At 42.0% G+C, this 23,432-nt stretch overlaps 2 protein-coding genes across 4 annotated transcripts in view; one reads left to right on the top strand and one right to left on the bottom strand.

Moving 5' to 3' along the window:
* CFAP43 (cilia and flagella associated protein 43) overlaps nt 1–11,651 on the bottom strand; it is a 46,896-nt gene extending 35,245 nt beyond the window's left edge. Inside the window, exons 1-9 of one of the 3 annotated variants that reach the window (XM_083441624.1) lie at nt 11,424–11,651; nt 9,885–10,138; nt 8,085–8,181; nt 7,376–7,543; nt 5,476–5,626; nt 5,107–5,266; nt 3,772–3,822; nt 2,218–2,294; nt 395–526 (exon numbers count right to left, since the gene is read on the bottom strand). In XM_083441624.1, coding sequence (XP_083297750.1) covers nt 395–526; nt 2,218–2,294; nt 3,772–3,822; nt 5,107–5,266; nt 5,476–5,626; nt 7,376–7,543; nt 8,085–8,181; nt 9,885–10,138; nt 11,424–11,488 — 1,155 coding nt within the window. In that variant the 5' untranslated portion in view covers nt 11,489–11,651. Of the gene's footprint in view, nt 1–394; nt 527–2,217; nt 2,298–3,771; nt 3,823–5,106; nt 5,267–5,475; nt 5,627–7,375; nt 7,544–8,084; nt 8,182–9,884; nt 10,139–11,137; nt 11,251–11,423 lie in introns of those variants that run through there. The other 2 variants (XM_083441623.1, XM_083441625.1) reach the window with 2 other exon arrangements.
* Nucleotides 1–23,432, top strand: part of CFAP58 (cilia and flagella associated protein 58) — a 165,275-nt gene that overhangs the window by 27,443 nt on the left and 114,400 nt on the right. The gene's annotated exons all lie outside the window — the stretch shown is intronic.

The raw sequence follows: 23,432 nt of genomic DNA on the forward strand, positions 1-23,432 counted from the left end.
GGCAGAGAAAGATATACAGAGGTGAGCAGATAGGCAAGCAGGCATGCACACATATTCAAGCAAGCAGAGACACACATATTACACACTCAACCATGGGTTTCCCCCCAGCATTTTTGCTCCCAATTACAGAGCTGTGGTAAGTGGTTAAAAGTTTATTTTAGATATATGAATTAATCTTCTGAATTTCATACCTCAATCTTCATTTGCATGTTAAGGCAAAGATTAAAATCAGATGCAAAATCAGTATCCAGCACTATTTGATTATTTCCTACAATAGCTGCACTTCTGTTGCGTGTGATAGACCCCAAATTGTACTGATTATGGGCTCACTTTTTAAAATATCCCAATTTAAGGTAGGGACCATTTATCAGCAACTTTGCCTTTCACAATATACCTTTTCTGTTTCTACTAATAAGTAAAAGTAGTCAGGGGAGAAGATAAGACTTGTTATGGGCTCTTCCACTTCCAGACAGTCCTCCATCTGAAAACTGTTGCCTTTGATTTTATATAAACGCACAACGCCATCCTAGGCAAAAACAGACACACACCTTTAAAAGCATAATTAGCAAGACAGCATAGCAACCAACTAGGTGGAATTAAATAGGGACAGTGTTTTCCCAATCCTGTGTTTTCCCGACTGTGTTTTCCCGATAATGTTTTCCTAATCTCCTAATTATTATCTAAATAATACCCTCCCAACACACTATTAGTGAAAATGTACATGTATTTGCCCCTTATGGGAAAACAGCAACCTAGAGAGGGGCAATTTAAACTGGGATCAGGGTGCAGGGAGAAAGATTAACCTCTTCCCTCTGTCGGTGCTCCAGCCCCAACCAAATTTGTTTGCCATCCTGTGGCTACTTAAAAAAAAGGAAGTAATAATAATTAAGAGGTATTGGCCTGAATATAAGCCACACCCACAAATAAGCCACACCTTTAAAATTCAAGGTTTATTTGCGGGTGTGGCCCACCTCCCAGCACTATTGACTCCCAGCACTACCTTCCCCACCGGTGCCAAGGGAGGCTTGGGAGCGGCAGGTGGGCTGCGAGCTCCCAGGCTGCTTTTGGTGGGGGGCCACTTTGCGGGCAGCCTCCCCCTTCTTTACGGCAGCTCGCGCATCACTGCCCCACGCTCCCGGGCTGCTCTCTGGAGGAGGGAGCTGTGCTGCTTTGCTGCTTTATTTCTGGCAGCTGGGGGAGGCTTGGGAGTGGCAGGTGGGCAGCGTGCCACTGCCCAGCACTCCCGGGCTGCTTCCTGGTATGTGGGGGGGAGGGAGCCATGCAGTAAGGTTGCAAATATAAGCCACATTTTAACTTTTCACGGCCCAAATTTGAGAAAAAAGCGTGGCTTATATTCGGGCCAATACAGTATATCCACTCACCATCTCCAATGCCTTACGTCTAGTTTGGCTCTTAGGACTTAGGTATAAGCAACAAGTTTCTGTGTTTACATTTGGTGCAACTCCAGGATGGTATATTATGGCAGCAGCTGGGGAATCAGCAGAAGGGTGTGGCTGATGCCTGTGAGTCGGTGTAGCATAGCAGCTAAGTGACTGAGCTACAGATCAAAGTCCCTGATTTGAATATCATCTCCACCATGAGCTTACTATATGACCTTAGGCAAATCTCTCTCTCTCATCCTATCACAGATCCTTTGCTCTGGAATGCACATTTTTTCTTGCAGAAATAGCTATTTTTAGAGCTCCAAACAGGTCAGGACTAGGGGTGGCTGGGGGCTTTCACACTCTGACCCTCAATGTTGTTCCAGTCTGAATCCAGCCTGCACACCTGCAATTAGGTAAAGGTAAAGGGACCCCTGATTATTAGGTCCAGTTGTGACCGACTCTGGAGTTGCACCGCTCATCTCGCTTTATTGGCCGAGGGAGCCGGCGTACAGCTTCTGGGTCATGTGGCCAACATGACTAAGCCACTTCTGGCGAACCAGAGCAGTGCACGGAAACACAGTTTACCTTCCCGCCAGAGTGGTACCTAGTTATCTTCTTGCACTTGACGTGCTTTCGAACTGCTAGGTTGGCAGGAGCAAGGACAGAGCGACGGGAGCTCACCCCGTCGCAGGGATTTGAACTGCCAATCTTCTGATCGGCAAGTCCTAGGCTCTGTGTTTTAACCCACAGCACCACCCGCACACCTGCAATTAGCATAGGATTAAAGCTAACATTGGGGCTACAGTCCTTTACCAAATGGTGCCTTACATACATTTCCAGCTGTATAGAGTCCATCTTTATGAAGTGCCATGGCAAGCAGTCTGACGTTCTGAGCTTCCTTCTTTTCTTCAGCTACAAAAAGAATTAATAAAAGAAATTTTAAAAATTTATCACTTAAATTTCATAACTAATCTCCAAAGGCAGTACTGCCACTCACTACCGTGGAATAATAAGGAACAGGGATGGATGGATTTTTCATCTGTTTCAGTTTTATATGTACTCACTCATAAGTCCATTCCAACCCATTTCTGCACCATTCTAAGGTTTTGTTTTAAGAACAATAATACAGTTTTTGGCTCAAAAAATGTATCAAAGGGCACATAAAATGTGTATCACAACATCTGAAGAAAGCCTAACTGCAATCTGAGCTGCATATTAGTCTGGGAAGTGCGAATCAGGCTGATTCATTTACATATACAGACCTTTCAAAATTCTTACTAGTCAAAAATTATATTTAATGCCAGGATACAGCCGCAAAGGCTTATTTATCTCCTTGTAGAGTGTCACTCTGTTGAAACAAGGATCACCACAAGTAAAGGATCCTGGATCATCACAAAATGAACCATGGTTATGTCACAGAGGCTATGAACCTTCTATAGCCACTTGGATTTGCACTTTTTGAAAATTGCACTGCCACATTTTTCCATAGAAAAATATGTTTAGGATTCCAAGGCCAAGGACCTGGTCTGCTACAAAGGGATTATGGGCAATAATGAGCCCAGAGTAGAAAACATCACTGTGGCCTTCTTTTTGCAACTGGGGGTGTAGCCCTGAGTTAAGAAGATAAATAGGAGAAGGGCTAAAGCTTCTGCTCCCTTCAAAATAAAGCCAAAATGCAGTTTCACTGTATCAAAAAACAACATTAAAAAGTAAAAGTTAACAGAGGGAGCAAAAGTGATTTAATCAAAGGTGATAATGCATCTCCCCTGTTGCACACCTGCCTGAAACCCATCAGGATTTGGTCCCTTTGTGATTATTCAGCTTTATTCCTACTTTTCCAACTTTATTCCTACTATTTTAATGATAAGACAAAGCATAACACAAAACCAAAGGAGCGATGGAAGCATAAAAAGGCTCTAGTTCTTCCATCAGCATTTCCAATCCCTCCAAAACTATCTATCCCCCATCCCTCTTCTCTGGTAAAAGTGTGGCAAACACCCATTGTTATGGTGTAATCCTTGTTATGGTGTAATGCTTGTCTGCATGCACATATGCTCTCTTTATTACACAGAGTGAGAGAACCTCTTCTTCTTACAGTACTATTCTTTAGTATACCTGTTTTTCAGTGTACAAAATTTAGTACTTTGATAATGGATTATCATTCATAAAACTTTTGGAGGTGGAATTTGCATCTGGACAGCTCATTTTCGTGGCCATCCAATTCTACTGCTGACACTGGAGAGTTTTCTGATGAAGTCACCAAATAAAACACCACCCCCTCATTTCAAATATGCCACTCTGATTAGCTGTTTCCTACCAGACAGCAACATACAATCCCCTTTGCAGATGCTTCCTGCAAAGTCAATTAGCATTAAAAAGTAAATACCTTCTGTTTTCATACTGTGTGATACCGATCGAAAAGTTGCCCTTTTTTTTGCTGGAAAGGAAACAAGGCTATGTCAGTTGCGGCCTACACAGTATATTGACAAGTGTGCTGGAGGACCAGACATGATATAGTTTAAAAGAAACAAAGGCTTCCTCATTACACCAACCTGCTTGTAGATTTTTATAGTGTGGAACCAGTATTTACTGGATTTGTGAAGGACCTACTGTAGTTTCAGAAGACTGCAATAATCACTTCTATGGGGTTTGGTTTGGGAACTGCATACCTTCATTCTAAGTAGTAATGTGTCGTCTAGGCATACACACACATGGATAAATGGGCAATTGACCATGTTTTGGCTTTCCTTCTTTCCCTGAAGATGGAAGGCATTTATGTGCTCTCACAAGAAATGTCTGTATTGTAATATGTCCACAGCAGAATGAAATAACTATTGGGGTGGTTTAACGTGATGACATTAATTAAAAATAATAAATATGAAGATGAGGGGAGTTCAATGTGGCAGAATATTAGGAGCACTGGTCAAATAGTTTTAAGACCACCAGCTGTGAAGCTAGTGGATTCAATAAATCTATTGCATTTCAGTGGCCATAGGAGACCCACACCATTCCAATCGAAGATGGCTTCCATATTTTTAAAGCATGAATTGTATGATAGGGTCTAAGTTCACAGCAACATTCAAAGGTCTACTCGTAAAACAGTCACCATTTAGAAGAAGAAATGGAATTTTTGTCTTTGGCACTAACATACTAATTTATAATAGTAGTTACAAAGTGGCTCAATTCTTGACGTGTGCAGGCTCCTGGAGCAGAGATTGCTGCTGTTCTGCTCTTCCTTCCTGCCGCTGCTATGTTGCAGCAAGATGAAGACATGGTTTGTCTTGTCATATTGCCTGAATCCAGGAATAAGCCATGTCTCCTCCAGATAAACACAAGATGTAAATGAAGAACAAACCTCCATTACAGCTCCTGGCTTGTCTGTAGCCAGACATTTCAATAACCCAGACTGCGATGACACATTCAGCCAAACCACTGTTTAACTCACAGTAGCACAGCAGTACAATGACTGAAGAAGGAGCAAAGGGGCCATTGTCTCTTCTTTGGTACCTTGTACTCGTGCTAAGCTGTTATTTGGCTTAGCAGTACCAGATCAGTGTGTGTAACCAGTGAATTGTCCAGGTACAGGTGCAGGTGAAGAAGAATTACATATAGTCTAAAACGTGGAGAGGCAGTTGCCCCTCTCATTCTATGAAAGGGACCCTGGTCATCCTAATGAATCAGAAAAGGCTGGGGACAATCCTTGACTTGAAACTGCACTAACCTTTAGCATCTGGGGAAAGTTTTTGATGGATAACTGTAGCCTTGAATGTGTCTGCACCAATTTTCAAACAATATCCTTCTTCACAGCCCATATACAGATCAGAGATTTGAGTCCAGCAGTGGGAAGTAGGGTGAACATAAGGTTGAATGTCATCTTTAGGCTTCAATTTAAAAAAAATAAAATCAGTTACTAAAACAAATAGTACTAAAAAATAAATTACTCATTCAGTGCTGACTGGCATTGATTGCAGTTATCTACTTTTCACAGGGAAAATTGCTGAGTGTTTTGTTAAAAGTTGTGCTGTCCTATATCAACGATATTTCAATAGATATCTTGACCACAAGTAGTTATATCCATAGCAGAACTCACCTTAAATGTTTCTGCTTCATCTCCTACCAAGCCAGCAATGGCTGAATTGGGCAGAATAGGGCCAAAGTAAGGATCATTGTCCATGGGATGGGAGAAGAAGCTGTTTTGCTCATCTGCTAAAGTTCCATCTTCAGCAGGAAGCCTAACTGACCTGAAGCAATGAGAAAAAGGGCACAGAAGAAGCATATTTGGAAAATTCAAGCGGGACTGAAACAAACTGTTGAAGTCATGCTCCCCAGGATACCCCATTCAGCTTTTTCTTCTCCACCTCCAACAGCAATCTGTAGTCACTGTGCATGCTTAGTTCTCATTAGGCTATTTCGAGTTTCTTAAGACTCCATTATTTCCCCCCCCCCATATATTTTTGTATTTCTGGGTTCCCCCCCAAGCCTGTTGATTAAGCTGTCATCTGTTCTTGCACACTCATCTACTTCTGTGCAGCGGCTGTTAGGGAATGTGTTCACATTTCTGCTTACTCCACATCCAATTATCTAATCAGACTGAAGCTGAATTAAGGAATAAAAAAATAATAATACAGCAGTATTGGTCAAGAAACTACAAGACTAATATGCGGTGACAGAGGGATCCTGTGGCCTCTGTACAGAGCTTGAGCAGTGCCATGCGTGTGCCGTCTGTACGGCGCACGCACCCCCGGGTGGTTTGCTGACAGCGCTGCTTGAGCGTTGTACGGACGGCGGTGGAGGGTGTAGCCGCGAGCGAAGGATCCTCCGCATGCGGCTGGGGCGGTGTGATGGTGGCAGGGCGAGCCCCCCACGGGGTGCCTTCTTGTCACCCCCTCAAAGGTGGCACCCAGGGTGCTCCGCCCTCCCCACTTCCTCCACCACTGCTAATATGGACTGTGGCTTATGTCATGTAAATGCAGCTTCAAAAATGAGTAGTAGGAGCACATTGGATACACAGTAAGCATAATGTGAACATATGCCTGAGGACTGGAACTCAATCCAAAGCATCACTAATAAAGTCCAGGGGCATAGTCTGAAGGCACATGAAGCTGCCACCTTGTGGAAGCAAAGCAAGTCTGGGTCACTTCAGGGCTTGGATCGGTGACCGACTGGGAACCACATGTACACTGTGTTGGGTTCCATGATGGAAGACTGGGAGAGCGGGGGCAGGATATAAATGTAAGAAAACAAACAGAAAATGAGTTAATAATTGGAAAATTTCCTTTTAAAGACAAGGAACCACGAGGGCTATTCCATATTTCTAAAATACGTTTTTCTAAAATGCAAAGGACAGAACATGTTTATTTTGCCCAAGAGACATGGATTAGCCACCTGATATACCGTATTTTTCGTCCCATAGGACGCTCCGTCCCATAGGACGCACCTAATTTATTGGGGGGGAAATAAAGAAAAAAATATTTCCTTTATTTCCCCCCCCAAACCAGGTTGGGGAACAGCGGGATGGCGGCCCTGCGCCTCCCCGCTGTCCCCTGAGCTTGTGGGGCTGGCCGATGTCTGTCCGGCGTGCGGGGCGCTCTGCTTCAGGGCACCCTACGCGCCGGGCGGTAGGCTGCTATCCGCAGCCTAGGGAGCCCTGCGGGAACTCCCGCGGGCTCCCCAGGCTTGCTGATAGCTTCCTGAAGCCTGGAGAGCGAGAGGGGTCGGTGCGCACTGACCCCTCTCGCTCTCCAAGCTTCAGCGAAACCTGTATTCGCCCCATAGGACGCACACAGATTTCCCCTTCATTTTTGGAGGGGGAAAAGTGCGTCCTATAGGGCAAAAAATACGGTACATAGCAACTCTTTAATCTGTAGACCCTCACCTGAAGGCATGCTTTACCATTCATCAGCTGCCAAAATGCTCTTTATCTATCACAAAAATTAATCTTAGTGTAAAATAAAAATAACATTTGAAACATCTCTTTCTATTAACCTTACTTTGACTTCAAAATGTGCTCTTCATTATTCCGCTCAATGGTCCAAAGTGTAACAGAAGTCCCATTATATAAACACAATTGGTGCCAGCTCATGGGGTTAAAACTCATTGCGGTCACTTCTACTCCCATCTGTGACTGACTGCACAAAATAACTTTTTTGTTCCAGTCCCTAATCAAAAATGAAAGAACGCAAAAATATTAATTTTATTTTTTTGAATTTTTTTTGTAAATTTATATTCGGCCTCTCTATAACAGAAAACTTAAAATCACACCATAGAACAAGAACCATAGAATCAGATAGAATGCCAGCAAAAGAGGATTAAGTGAAAACAATTAACAGTGCAATTATATGCATGTCTATTAGGAAGTACAGTGTACATTCCAAGGCACCACGCATGTCAGTGGGACACGCTGCCCCCTTGAGGCGCTAAAAATGGCACACATGTCAGCAGTTGCACATGTGCCAATCACGTGCAAATGGTGAGTTGCCTGTATTATGCAAAAATGAAGACATTTCTATTTCTGACAGGTGTTAAATTAGCTACAGAGAGCAAAGGATCTATTAGTAAGTAATATGAATTATTAAGTAGCTAATATTATAATATAATAATGTAATAAATATAATAATGTAATAAATATAATATAATATAATATAATATAATAATACAATACAATACAATATAAACAATCTATCCATATTGTAAGCTTACCATATTGTAAGAGAAAAGTCTGGGATTGAGGAGTAACTGGCCAGGTAAGGACCTGTGTAACTGAATGCAAGCAAGCTGTAGTCCAGGCTGGCTTGTCCTAAAACATAAAATAGCATGGATTTAGTATCTCTGCAGCTTCATGCTGTCGTGCTATTTCCTATCATACCATACCATACCATACCATACCATACCATACCATACCATAGGGCTTTGTCTTGCCAACATAGGAGGGTCTAATTTTCTTTCACTAGAGTGTTATAGTAAACACTATGTACAAATCTGTACAACCCTGGCGGTTTTGCTTAATTCATTTGAATAGATTGATATTATGAGTTTTGTGTGTGTGTGCGTGCCAGACCCCTTTAATCCTTGGATTTATCAAGTGTTAAAAGCTAGTCATGCCAAGATAGCTACCTGTTGAGGTGATGGGGACAAAGAGTCAGAGCATGGTGTTTGATTTCTGTTTGAATTGAAGGCTACAGCTATGGGAGACACAAGATCATTTCGGGGTGCCGTAAACCCCTCCATCATAGGCTAAAGTAATATATACAGTATGTGTAAATAAACCACATATCATAAAGACACCCTAGTCTCGACTGTGCCTCATTTCCAAAAGGAAATGGGAAGCCTGGGTAAGCACCTGGAAGCCCTGGAATCTCACCCTGCTTAGAGATTGGGGGGGGGGGGCATGAAACAATATGAATAAATTGAACTTTTCCAGCACTTAGTGTATTGAAAGTACCACCTTCCTTTGGGGCAAACTATTCACTGCAGGTGTACAATCTCTAGAACAATATTATTTTTTTATCAATCTTCAATAGTCAGGTTGCATATGTTCCTCTCTATCCCTCTCTTTAATCAAATGTAACTGGTCTCCAACTTGCTCCATTTTTAATGAAATTATACATCAGAAAACTAGTCTCTGCAGATCTCATATTGACTAGATTCGTGGGCTTTTTTGTATTTTATCTTGATCCCACTGCATGAGTACCATGCAATAACATCCCAAGGTCTCTTTTATGCAGCCTTTCTTTTTTTGAGAGGCTGCACTTATTAATGCTTTTAAAGCCCCATGAAAAGGTTATTCTATGCAAGCTCAAGATCTGCACAATTTCTAAGGAATAAGGCAACACACAAATGTAAATATTCATGTGCTACTTGGTTGATCTCTGAACATTTTAATACTATAAAATTATAAACATCAAGTATAATATCATAACAGTATATGTATAATTTGCTACCACAGTATGCTGTAGTAGTCTCCAAGTGGGATGAGAATGAGATAAATTCATGGAATATATCAATTGCTATTAGTCATATGACCTTCAGGTTCCCATGCTATTGCACTCATGTACAGCTTGCAGACTTCTCAGAGACATATCAATGTCCATTGTAATAAGAGAATGCTGGATTATATAGACCAGGGGTCAGCTTGGGCTGGATCGGTCCTGTGGAGATCCCTCCGTGGGCAGGATTGCACGTGTGCCTGCGATTTTTGGAGTCTGTGTGCACGCGCCGGTGGTTTTTGGCATCTGCACGCACACAGACGTGGTTTCCAGTGCCGTCGAAGCGAGTCCCCACTTCGCACTGCGCTGGTTTAGCGCAGCGCGCAAGCAGGCAGCTTGGTTCGGGGGCGACTTGCGGGCTAAACAACCTCCATGGCCTGCTTCCGGCCCATAGGCCTTAGGTTGCTGATCCCTGCTATAGACTGTTGGTCTGATCTAGCACAACTCTTATGCCTTCCCCACACCAAATTCTAAAAACCATTTCAAGATGGTTTCGATTAACCATCAGACCCACCTTTTAATTTGGCCTGTCTCTTTAGTCCTGGATAACTGTGGATGTGAATCACAGGTTTCAGTTGCCTGTCAGAATAAGCAACGACATTCTGGTTTGGGTTCACCGCAAAAGCTTCTACCTTTCCACTGTGACACCGCAAGATGGATCTCTCCAGTGTATCAAGGTTAACAAATATTATGTAATTCCCACAAGGATAGCAGACAGTTCTTTTGGTGACAAAGCCAACATTCCTGTTGGTGAATCCTTGCACCCATCTTGAAGGGGTGGAGAAAGAAAGAAAGTTAGGATTATATGACATTTTAAAAGAAACAAAGAGTTTTGTTTTTTGCTAAATGGATAATGTGGCGTAAAACAAAGCTTCCACTGAGGAAAACCACTGTTGTTTGTGTTCACTAATTACATACACAACCTGCAACTAGAAAAAGATGTAACAGCACTTCCCCTCAGTTTAAATTGAATGAATGCAAATTTATTTATGGTTCGCCTACTGCAAACAAAAAGCTGCAGAATGGAAAATGCATCACAATATTTAAAGCGAAGCAAAACAGAAAGCAGTAATAGATTGTACAATATTTATAAATTTTGCAACTTACCGGTACTTAGTAACTAAAAAAAAAAAAAAAAAAGACCCCTCCAGTAAGAACATAAACAAAGACTCTGAAAATAGTCCTGGAAAGGACTGTGAAATGAGGTGAATCAGAGTTTATTTAAATCTTCACTTTAAAAGAACATGGGACACAGAAACTACCTCTTTGTTATTACTCTGGCAATATCTTGTTATTTACAGGAGTGTTGCTATATCTGCCTTCATTCACTATACTGAATGAATGACAAGACAGATAGCTGGAATTACTTGGGACTTCAATAAATATATTTGCTTTGTTAGCATCATCATAATACGTATATTGAAGAATGAAAAGCAGATTACATACAGGGTGGAGGGAATGAAACCACACTTCCTTTGTCGTTATCAATACTAACATTTAAAAATCACAGAATATATTTTCACCTCTGGATTCAGATAGGGTAATAAAAGACTATCACACATTTGTTGGTGCCCCCCCCCAAGGTCTAGCTACCTTTCCTACACCTACATGCCTGAAGAAAGGGACGTTAATGATGCGAAACCCAGAGGACTGACTAAAACTGAGGGACAAAGAAGTGTGAGCCACCCTGGGGGAAATAAAAGGCTTCGGGAAGGTGGGTGGGAAGCTTTGGGAGACAAGCTACGAGAGGGAAGGACGGGGTCTTACAGAGCAAATCCTCTGCATTATCGTCCGTTTAGGCATCAGCCCCACTGAGCTCAGCACAACTCTCTCCCAGAGTGCATGGCGGCCTTCGCCAAGGTGGCCCCCGCAGACGCTTTGCACTACAACTCCCATCAGCCCCAGCCAGCGCGTGCAAGTCCAAGGCGTCCGGCGGGCGCCACCTTAGCGAAGGCGGCCGTACGAAGAGGGGAGAGGCTTCCTTGAGGATGGGGTTTTTCGGACACAAGAAACACCAGGCAAGTCCCCGTCCCCCGCTCGCTCCCCTTCGCACCTCACTTCGAGATCAGCTCGGTGAGCGGAGCCTGGGCGGCGGCCGCCCGACTTCCCGCCGTCCATGCTACCCTCAGCTTCGCCAGAGAGCTGCCCGGAGCAGTTTGTACCCGTCTCCTAGCAACACCCGGCCGCTCCTGCCATTGGCTAAGATGGGCTTTCCGTCGCTGATTCGTCCCGCCCCGCTTGCCGTTTCAGTTCTCGTGTTCCGAGCGTGACTGACTCCTTCCGCGCGCTGGGGTTATATCCAAAACCAACCTCTAAGAAGTCTCATAGCTAGATGACGTAGCGCTCTCTCTCTTCCTGCCCCTCATGCTATGGGGGACCCATGGAGGTCGACTCCCACGTTGTGGAATTTACTGCCCAGGAAACGTGCATGAGATGAGACGACGAAACCGGGAACGTTTTTAAAAAACAAATTATTTTCATCTTTAAAATATTCAGGCTGCCCTCCTATACACAACTGAGAGTCAGTCCTTTCAAAACTTAAGTGGGACTGACCTCTGAGTAAATATGTCTAGCTCTAATCACGTTTTATTCAAATTGTGTTTATTGTCATGGTAGTATAATCAAACGACAATAAAAATGACAAATGTTCAGGTGCTTAAAAAACAACAACATTCTGGGGGCATTTTCACAAGTGAGGCTAATTATCTCAGTGAAGACCTTACTTGGAAAATAAATACAACCCAGGTGGTTAAGAAAGCCCAACAGAGACTCCATCTCCTCAGAGTATTGCAGAAGAACGATGTCAATCAACATTTGATGATCTCCTTCTACCGGTCAACAATAGAATGTGTCCTTTCATACTGCATCACGGTGTGGTACACTGGTTTGACATCATCTGATAGGAAGTGCCTACAGAAGGTGGCGAATACAGCACAAGATATTATGGGCTGTCCCGTGAATCCGCTGGATGAAATAGCGGAAGAATGTTGCCTCAGGAGAGAGAGCAAAATTCTCAGGGATGATTCACATCCTGGCCGGCACTTTCTTTATCTCCTGCCGTCAGGCAGAAGATATAGAAGCTTGGTTAGTCGCACCAACAGGGTAAGGAACAGCTATCCATGGGCTGTTAGGCTGCTGAATGAAAAGATAACAACAGGGCAACTGACTTTCGGGTGTGTGTCAGTAAACGAGAGGAATTAAGACTAAGAGAGCTGAGTGGGGGGTGCTCGTGTAATTTCGCTGTATACAGGTTGTACAAGTGACAATAAAGTATTTCAATTTCAATAATAATGCCTTTTAGTTTGGAATTTTAAACTTCTGAATGTTCTAACATTGAATAGATAAGGGAAGAGAGCATTTAAAAGCAAACACTAGAGACTAGGTCCCTTCCCCAAGACATGCTTAAATTGGTGGTGACATTCTTTTCGTTGGTGTGCTAAGTTCAGTTGAAGGGTTGTTATTTTTTATTCCCAGAATCTAATTTTAGGTCACCATATACTTTTGGGAGAGGAAAGGACAAATAAATCAAGCTCCTTTGAGACCAAATGCTTTCCAGTTCTACTATTTTAAACCTTCCTAGTTATACACCATGGGTAGGCAAACTAAGGCCCGAGGGCTGGATCTGGCCCAATCGCCTTCTAAATCTGGCCTGCTGATGGTCCAGGGATCAGCATGTTTTTACATGAGTAGAATGTGTCCTTTTATCTAAAATGCATCTCTGGGTTATTTGTGGAGCCTGCCTGGTGTTTTTACATGAGGAAAATGTGTGCTTTTATTTAAAATGCATCTATGGGTTATTTGTGGGGCATAGGAATTCATTCATTCCCCCCCCCCCAATATAATCCGGTCCCCCACAAGGTCTGAGGGACAGTGGAACGGCCCCTTGCTAAAAAAGTTTGCTGACCCCTGTTATACACTCTTGATATTGTATTCCTTCATTGTGAAACTCTAGTACGTACATACATGGCAGAGCTTTTTGTTCTCTTTTGTTATCATGGATTGTGCCAGGCACGCTAAGGCATGTGTTGCTGGGAGGAGCTGGAACGCCTTTTGTTTTATAAGGATAGTGCAGAGGTTTCTCGAATTATCCTCCTTTTCATTTGCTGCTGTGACAGGCTATAGGATACATTTAAAATACATCCCCGACCCTAAGAATCCTGGGAAAGACAGTTTACCCTTTAAAGTGCTACAATTTCCAGAACACTTAACAAATGCAATTCACATGAGGTGGAGTTGCTTTAAATGTACTTTAACCATACGGCGTGTATGCAGCCAAACCAACAGAGCTGTAAGTAGCTCAGATAAGTCACACACTGGTAATAATGAGATTTAAAGTACATTTTAAGCACAAATTCATTCCCTCAAATAATTCTGGGCACTGTAGTTTATAAGGGTTTCTGGAACATGTAACCGAGGAGTAAACTACATTATCCAGAATTCCTTGAGGACAAGAACGTGTTTTGAATGTGTTCTAAAGATATATTATTACTTTACACTTATTAGGACTGAGCCCTAGGATTTCATTATTAAATATGCACTAGTCTTGCAATACCAAGGAAGACTGTTTCTAAATTGTTAGAAACAGGTTAGATTTCCTTTGCAACCTAATTCACAAATTAAAACAAGAAAAGCCACATTTTTAAAACTGCTGAGAATCACATGGAATGCTGGAAGATAAGATAGCAAAAAGCAAAACAAGAATAATGCACAGCTAGAATGACTGTGCATAAAAATACAGTGGTACCTCGGGTTACATACACTTCAGGTTACAGACTCTGCTAACCCAGAAATAGTACCATGGGTTAAGAACTTTGCTTCAGGATGAGAACAGAAATCGTGCTCCGGCGGCGCAGCAGCAGCAGGAAGCCCCATTAGCTAAAGTGGTGCGTCAGGTTAAGAACAGTTTCAGGTTGGGCGACTTCCGGAGGCGGCGCGAAACCGTGATGGCGGACCTCTTCGAGCTCTGAAGAGGGGCACCGCAGAAAAGGGTTGTCTCGCTACGGCGCAGCGGCAACCCATCAAGAAAAACCACGGACAGAGAGAGTCCGTGGCCGTGGGACTCGGCGGGCACCTGGAGCGACCCCAAATTCGCGGAAGGGACCCCGTAAGGGGCTCCGGAGTGAAGGAGGGGGAGCGGTGCTGTGAGTTCATCGCTCTTTCTGCGGAGGCGAAGCCGCGCGGCTGTCACGGATGAGCGCTGACCTTTCTTCCAAAAAATACTACTCTGAAACAGCAAACCCGTGAGTAAGGACTTAAGATTTGTTACAATAACTTGAAGAAATTTGGCTGAAACCGGGGGACGAGAAAGAGGAAGTCCGTCTTCCGGCACTGCTTATAAGATCAAAGCAGACTGTTTAAAGAGCGGAAAGCGCTGTGAACAGGGAAGCTTTAAGGCTTTAAAGTGGGACTTTCGTGCACACTTGAAATTCTATTCTTAAAGGAAGAAAAAATACAGTTTAAATTGGACTTGGAGCGGTCCCCCATGGGGCGAGGGAAGACTCTAACCCCAAATCTTCGGGTGGCCGGGTGAAGTTGCTTGACTGCGGAACTGTTACAAACTTCCAGATACTTTTGTAACTGAAGTGCAACTTTTGGGCTTACTTAGTTTGAGTGGATACAATTGCAGGCACCTTGTTGGAACATTGTTAAACGTTTTAAAGTGCTCTGCAGGACTTTTTTCTTAGTGTTTTGGAACTAACTTGCTTTTAAAATTGTTTTTGAAAACGGAAACTTTATTTTTTTTTTTTTTAAAATAATATTTATTAAAATTTTTCAAAAAATACATAATCACTTATGGGACTCCCCCCTTCCCCCACCCCCACCATATTCCCATTTCACATTGTTGGCCACACAAATTCCCCTTTCAAATTAAAGCTTAATTTGTTTTACCCTTAATAATAATAAACAACCCGATGTTCTTTCCCCAGGACCCACCCCCTTTCATTCCACAATTTCCATTTTTGATAAAAAAAAGCACCCCAGATAATAACAATAGAAAAGGTAAAAAATAAGAGATATAATGAATAATAAAAAAGAAAGACCAATTCAACAAAAAAGAACAAAGTTGGCAAGCCTTTGGAGTTTTAGTTCTCCCCCCCCTGTCCCCGGTTTAATTTCCCCCTGACCATCAACCCCTAGTATCTGCCTGGAATTCTTAAGGCCATAAATCACAACTTCTCCCCAACTCCAGCTGGCTTTCCCTTTTTTTTTTTAAAATTAGAAATAAATTTTTTGATAATCAAAATTATTATTATTATTATTATTCTCCAAAGCTTTAACTTCAGTCTTTAAGAAAACTGTAGTAAAACTCCCTCCGTTGTTCTTTCCGGTTTGTAGTCTAATTTCCTTTTGTTCCGCTGCTTAAACGTTGTAATTCGCAAGTTTGGTAAGTCTGCAGGGATGGTTGTTGTTCAGGGGCAAAACCTTACGTTCAGTCCCTTCCTTTCTTCAATAGAAAAGTCTATTGTCTACAGAAAACACCCTGCAGACGAGATGTTGTTTCCGTTTTGCAGCTTTCCCAGAAGGTAACCAGTTCTGTAAAATTCCATTGGTGTTTTTCCACTTTCCCAGTCCTTGTAATGTCCCGAAGCTCCTCGAGGGGGATTGTTATAACTTTGTTTCCTCTAGTCCAAAAGTCAAGTTGTTATCCATATTCGCCATTTTGTATCCAGATTTTAACAAATTGTAGCAAATTGAAGCAAATTTAACCAGCCAAGTTCTCATAATAAAATCCACTCCACTTTCCGACTTTGACAGCTATTTTGAAAACTGTCGAACTCTCCGACTCCTTTCACCAGGCTCTCTCTTCAATCGCCCCGGTTCCCAGGGGGGGGGGTTGTGTTTCCCTTCTCCAGTTCCTCCTCCAGCACAGTTCTTGTAGTTCCCCATCGTGGAATTGTAATTTTTATCAGCAATGCAAGCCTTTTTGGGTCTTGGTTTCCCCGTCTTTGTTTTAGACAATTTACAGTAGGGAGGGGACTGACTTCCTTTTTGAATCCCCCCCGCTCGTATCCAATTCAAAAAAAAAATTTCTTTTTTCCTCCTTTTGAACCCGATTTCCAGATTTACTCACGGGTTATTGTTGAAAAGTCCGAATTTTCAATGGAAGAAGTCAGCGCTCTCCGCCGGATGGCATGCGGCTGCGCTCAGCAGGGGAAGCAGAGGACTCAAGGCACCACGCTTCTCCCCGGCACCCGATCCGTAGCCTTTAAAAAGGCTCCTTCACGAGTCGGGAGGGCGCTAACGGTGCAAGCCGAGTCTCCATGTCCACGGCCTCCGTGGCCGTGGTTTCTAAGGGTCCCCGCATCGCCGTTGCGGTAGGACCCAGCCCCTGCCGAGCAGACTCCCTCCGGAGCTCGGAGGGAGTCCGCCATTCGGCGATGGCGCCAACCCGGAAGTCCCTGAAAACGGAAACTTTAATGGCGGAAAAGTTACCTTCTTCTTACTAACTTTTGGTGGCACTCCCCCTAGAGGACATTGGATAACAAAGGCCTGGGAAAAGTTTTTTTGCTTACTTTCTTTCTCCAGACTGTTTATAAATTTGGACTTGTCTTTCCCATGGGATTACAACATCTGACCTTGAACATTGACTGATGAGTGGTACAGGAAAGACAAGAGCAGCCAAAGCTAAGGAAGCTAAGGAAAAAGAAAAAGCAAAAAAGCAGGCACAGCTTTTGCAAACAACTTTAACTCAGGGACGTAGACTATCAGTGCCTGCTGTGCTTGCAACACAAAAAGTAGAAAGTGAAAAGCCTGAAAAATCTGAAGAGGAAGATATGGCATCAGGAGGAGCAGAGGCAGCACTGAAACAAGTTTTGGAACAATTGTCAACATTAAATCAAAAAATTGATAACCAATCAACAAAAATTGACCAAGCTACATCCTCGATCCAGAAATTGACAGATCAGGTTTCCCAACACACCCAAGCAATTGAAAAATTGCAAGGAGCAACGGAAGAGAACCGTAAATTGGCAGGGGAAGCCGTTGAAATTGCAACATCAGCTAAAAAAGAGGTTGAGGAAGTTAAAGCAGAAGTCAACCCTCTGCATAAACAGATAGGGGACCAACAAACCTATCTCTCTTTGGTGGAACTGAAAAACCGGGAGACTAATCTTAGGCTTAGGGCGGTCCCAGAAATCGAACAAGAAGATTTGATTGGATTTTTGACAACAGAATTTTCAAAGTTCTGGGGCTTAAAAGAAGAAAGTGAATTTAAAATAGTATCGGCTTTTCGACTGGGAAGATTGGTAAGAAAAGATAGATCTAGAGACTGTCTAATAGCTTTGAGATCAAGAGAGGAGAGAGACAAAATATTAGGCCTACACTTCAAAAACTCAATTGAGATACAAGAGAAAAGGGTGGAAATCTACCGAGATATTCCTGAACAGCTATTGGATCTGAGAGCCACCTATTCAGAATTGGCTAAGTTGTTGAGACTTAACTCAATCCCTTATAGGTGGGAGTTCCCACAAGGACTATCATTTACTTACAAACAGAAGAAGGTTAAAATAAGATTACCAGAGGATCTACAAAAGTTCCAGCACGACCACGGAGAAGATCTCCAAAAAGAAGCAGCAGCCCTTTGGCCTATACTTAAACCAGGACCCACTCTGCCAGCAGGCGGAGGGACGCCTAAACCCTCGGAATTAGAGGAAAAAGAAGATACACCGCTCTAGGTGTAACAGAATAGTTCAGGATGTCTCTGCAGCTACTCAGTTGGAATATAAATGGCGGAAATTCCCCGGAGAAAAGAAGGAAACTGTTTCATATATTGAAGAAAGAACAATTGGATATTATTTGTTTACAAGAAACCCATGTGACCAGGCTCCACAGGAAAGTTTTGGTCAACAAAAGACTAGGCCAAGAGTTTATTTCCTCAGACAAGGTAAAGAAAAGAGGAGTGGTGATTTATGCTAAGGAGAGCCTGATACCTAAATTTTTATTTAAAGATGAATATGGAAGAATTCTGGCAATTGAAATCCAGACCCAAGGAGAAAAAATATTGATACTAGGAATTTATGCTCCAAACGACGGGAAATCAGAATTTTTCAAGAAGCTGCATGAGACGCTGCTGGACTATCTGGACTATGCTAACATCATAATGATGGGAGACATGAATGGAGTGGTGTCTACACATATGGATAAGTCTTATAACCAAAATCTAACATCAGACGGCAGACTGCCTAAAACTTTTTTTGAAATGACTGACAATCTGGATTTGATTGATATATGGAGGACAAAGAACCCCCTAGGTAAAGAAGGAACTTTCTTCTCTGAGGCCCACCTGTCCTGGTCAAGGATCGACCAAATCTGGACCTCCAGGGGGCTGGCACCCAAGACTAAAAAGGTGGAAATCTGCCCAAAAACATGCTCCGACCACAACGCTCTGAAATTAGATCTCAGACTTACTCAAACCGGTTCCTTCAGATGGAGAATGAATGACACTCTTTTAAGAGATCAAGAGATTGTGAAAAAGGCCCAAAAAACATTAAAGGACTATTTTGAGATAAATTTGAATACTACAGTAGAAAAAAGAACGATCTGGGACGCAAGCAAAGCTGTCATGAGGGGGTTTCTGATACAACAGAATACAATTAAGAAGAAGCTCTGGAATGGAAAGAAAGATAAAATACTGGAGAAAATACATCAAGGAGAGAAAAAATTGAGAACTAAACCAAAGTCAAAGGATCTGTTGAGAGAAATTAAATTCCATCAAGCAGAATATTCAAAATTGATTAATCAGGAGATTGAATGGAAAATAAAACAGATGAAGCAAAGATCCTTTGAATCAGCAAATAAATGTGGAAAGCTGCTAGCTTGGCAGCTGAAAAAAAGACAAAAGTTGAATACAGTTACAAATCTAGAGATTGAAGGAAGAACGGTGCAGAAACCAGAGGAAATTAGGAAGTGCTTCCACAGATATTTTAAAGAACTTTATGTACAGGGGCCTCAGAAAGAATCAGAGATAGATCATTTTTTAAAGACAAATGGACTATCAAAAATAACTCAAGATAAAAGATCAATCTTGAACTCTACAATAACCACCCAGGAAATTGAAAGTGCCATTCAGAACATGCAACTAGGCAAATCTCCAGGCCCGGATGGGCTTACCTCCAAATACTACAAGACTTTGAAAGACTATTTAACACAACCCTTGTTGGAGGTATGCAACCAGATCATGGATGGGAAGAGGGCACCAGAAACGTGGAAAGAAGCGTTCATCACATTGATACCTAAGATAGAATCTGAAAAGACTCAACTCAAGAACTACCGCCCCATCTCACTCCTGAATGTGGATTACAAAATATTTGCAGACATTTTGGCAAGTAGACTTAAAAAAGTTTTAATTGAAGTAATTCACAAAGACCAAGCAGGCTTTCTCCCTGGTAGACATTTATATGAGAATACCAGAAACATCATCGATATTTTGGAACTTTTACAAACTAACAGGAACACAAGGGCGGTGTTAATTTTTGTTGATGCGGAGAAAGCATTTGACAATATATCTTGGATGTTCATGAAGAAAAACTTGGAAGGGATGGGAGTGGGGCGGGGGTTTGAAAATGGGTTACGAGCAATTTATTCAGAGCAAAAGGCCAAATTAATAGTGAACAATGTGGTGACGGAGGAGTTCAAAATTGAAAAAGGGACACGACAAGGGTGCCCTCTATCCCCTCTTTTATTCATTTCAGTCCTGGAGGTGCTATTGAACATGATAAGGGAGGACCGGCTGGTACAAGGGATAGAGGTCGGAGTGAAACAATATAAACTTAAAGCTTTTGCAGATGACCTAGTTTTGACATTGCAGGAGCCAGAATCCAGTACAAAAAGAGTTCTTGAACTTATATCTGAGTTTGGTCAGGTGGCGGGGTTTAAGTTGAACAAACAAAAAACCAAGGTTTTGACCAAGAATTTGACACTTACAGAAACAGAGGGGTTTCAGAGAGAAACAGAATTAAATGTGGTAAAGAAAGTGAAATACCTAGGGATCTATTTGTCTTCCAAAAATTTGAATTTATTTAAGGACAATTATGAAAAATGCTGGTTGGAAGTAAAGAAGGATTTAGAAATTTGGTCAAGATTGAAACTTTCCTTGTTGGGAAGGATTGCAGCAATTAAAATGAATGTATTGCCGAAAATGTTATTCTTGTTTCAAACCCTACAGATCGTGGACAGAGAGGAATGTTTTGGAAAATGGCAGAAGGATATATCTAAGTTTGTCTGGCAGGGCAAAAAGCCCCGAATAAAGTATAAAATATTAACTGATTCAAAAGAAAGAGGGGGGTTTGCCCTGCCGGATTTGAGGTTGTACTATGAAGCTGCAGCCTTCTGCTGGCTGAAAGATTGGTTTTTGCTAGAAAACACCGACGTCCTAGATCTGGAAGGTTTTGATAATGCATTTGGTTGGCATGCATATCTATGGTATGACAAGGTTAAAGTTCACAAATTGTTTAAAAGCCATATTGTCAGAAAAGCGATTTTTGCAGTCTGGATGAAATATAAAGACTTATTAGAGAGTAAAACACCGAGGTGGCTATCACCGGTGGAGGCCAAAGCTCGAAAAAGACCCAATATGGAGGCCTATTGGCCGAAATATTGGGAATTAATTGAAAAAATTGGAGACGGTTGGAAGTTGCAGAGCCAGGACAAATTAAAAAACAAGGTGCGAGATTGGTTACATTATGCTCAAATTCAAGAGGTTTTTAAAATGGATAAAAAGGTTGGTTTCCAGGAGGGGAAATCGAAACTAGAGACAGAATTGTTAGAACCAAAGACCAAGATTTTATCTAGAATGTATAACTTGCTGCTTATGTGGAACACACAGGATGAGACAGTTAAATCTGCTATGATAAAATGGGCACAGGATGTTGGACATAATATTATGTTTGAAGACTGGGAAAGGTTATGGAACACCGGAATGAAATTCACGGCATCTAGTGCCTTGAAGGAAAACATTATGAAAATGATATACCGGTGGTACATGACCCCAGTCAGGCTAGCCAAGATGCATCACCTGTCTGACAACAAATGTTGGAAGTGTAAGGAAGCAGAGGGGACTTTCTTCCATCTCTGGTGGACCTGCCCAAAAGTGAAGGCCTTCTGGGAAATGATTTATAATGAATTGAAAAAGGTATTTAGGTATACCTTTCCTAAGAAACCAGAGGCCTTCCTGTTGGGCATGGTGGACCAGAAAATGTCAAAGAAAGATAGAACTTTGTTTATGTACGCTAGCACAGCAGCAAGAATACTTATTGCAAAGAGTTGGAAGACACAAGATTTGCCCACGCTGGAGGACTGGCAGACGCAGTTGATGGACTACATGGAGATAGCTGAACTGACCGGCAGAATCCGAGATTTGGATAAAGAAACAATTGAGGAGGACTGGGGAAAATTTAAAGATTATCTGAAAAAATATTATAAGCTGTATGAATCCTAAGAAAGTGCATGATTAGGAAACGTTAAGCTTCTGCGAATATGATTAAGTAAATGGTAAAATTAGTGACAAAAGAGAAAAGGAGATAATTTAAATTGAATATGTTATGTTTATTTTAAAGGTATTGAAATTGAGATATAATATATTGTATTTGGATACATAACATTCGAAAGTTACAACAAGGTATGAAATAAGGTAACAAAATGCTGACATTGTTAATGCAAAGAACGCAGAATCGGAAGGGGTGGGGAAGTCCAAGTTTTATTTTGTTTTTGTTGTTAAAAAAGAGAAAATTTGTTTCTTGTAACTACTTTATTTGTTTATAAACCTATAAAATTATGGAAAGAAACGCAATAAAAAAATTTATAAAAAAAAAAAGAACAGTTTCAGGTTGAGAACGGACCTCTGGAACAAATTAAGTACTTAACCCGAGGTACCACTGTACAGAGTCACCATTGTTGTTGACGATTTGGCCACAGTGTTACAAGACTGTTTCTCAACTCTGGGTTACTAACTTTATAGGCTGATATTACAACAGGTAAAATTATCCTTTACATCTGGCCTCCCTGGTGGCAATCCTTTGGACTACTACTTCTCAGGAGGTATTAAAAGAACATTGTGAGCCCGATGTGCATGATTCAGTGTTTGCCTTTGCTATGCATGTATCACATGCATCCTTAGTATGTCAGGGACCTGTGGGCCCAGGAAGTACTCTGAAAAACTTTGTTTTTGAACGAGTCACTCCATTTTTGTCCTTGTTTCAAACTCCTTGCAAGTCCAGCCTGCTCCTGCCGTGCTAGTTTTCTTCTTGTATGGAGTTTTTAAAAAACAACCAACATAAGCCACATAAAGAGCAGTCTGTGGGAAGAACCATGTGGTAGGAACAGCCCTGATATCCTGAGGTGCAAATTATTATTACTCCCATTTGGTTGCAGTGTATATGTACTTTCAGGGTGGAGTTGCTCTTTGCCCCAGTGCAGGGAACTTAAGCTGAGAATGTAAACCATTAGCTAAAGTGGTGTCTCAGGTTATGAACAGTTTCAGGTTAAGAATGGACCTCCGGAACGAATTAAGTACGTAACCAGAGGTACCCCTGTACATATAATGTCTCTATTTTCAGTTCAGAGTCCTTTCCACAGGTCAGTTACATTTGGTGTGAGACACGACTTGGGGTTTCAATGAATATTGGGGATGAGAATCAAGTACTCCACTTTGAGCGCCTTGGATAAATGGTGGGCTGTGAATGCATAAATAAAAAATATTGATTTCAGTGTAAGTGTAAGCCCCACTGCTATCCATATCCACTCAGCGTTATGTCCAGGGCTGGATTTAGGTTTGATGAGGCCCTAAGCTACTGAAGGTAATGGGGCCCTTTATATGTCCAGCTGTCCTTTGTCAACAACAAATTGTCCCCGTTTTTTGTGTTGAAGCTATATGGTGGTTTATAGACCTAATAGGTATCTAAAACCATTTGCCACTGCTGCTGTATGTAGGTTTTATTTTATTTGTTTTTTTATCTTATATTTTGGAAATGTACATCCAGTTTTTTCCCCCCTTTACATTTTTTTGGGGCCGACAAGAGAGTGTAGCCCTAAGCTATACATAGCTTGTTTAGCTTATGCGTGAATC

Source organism: Podarcis tiliguerta (assembly GCF_965153285.1).
Source record: "Podarcis tiliguerta genome assembly, chromosome: 5".
Taxonomy (NCBI): Eukaryota; Metazoa; Chordata; class Lepidosauria; order Squamata; family Lacertidae; genus Podarcis; species Podarcis tiliguerta.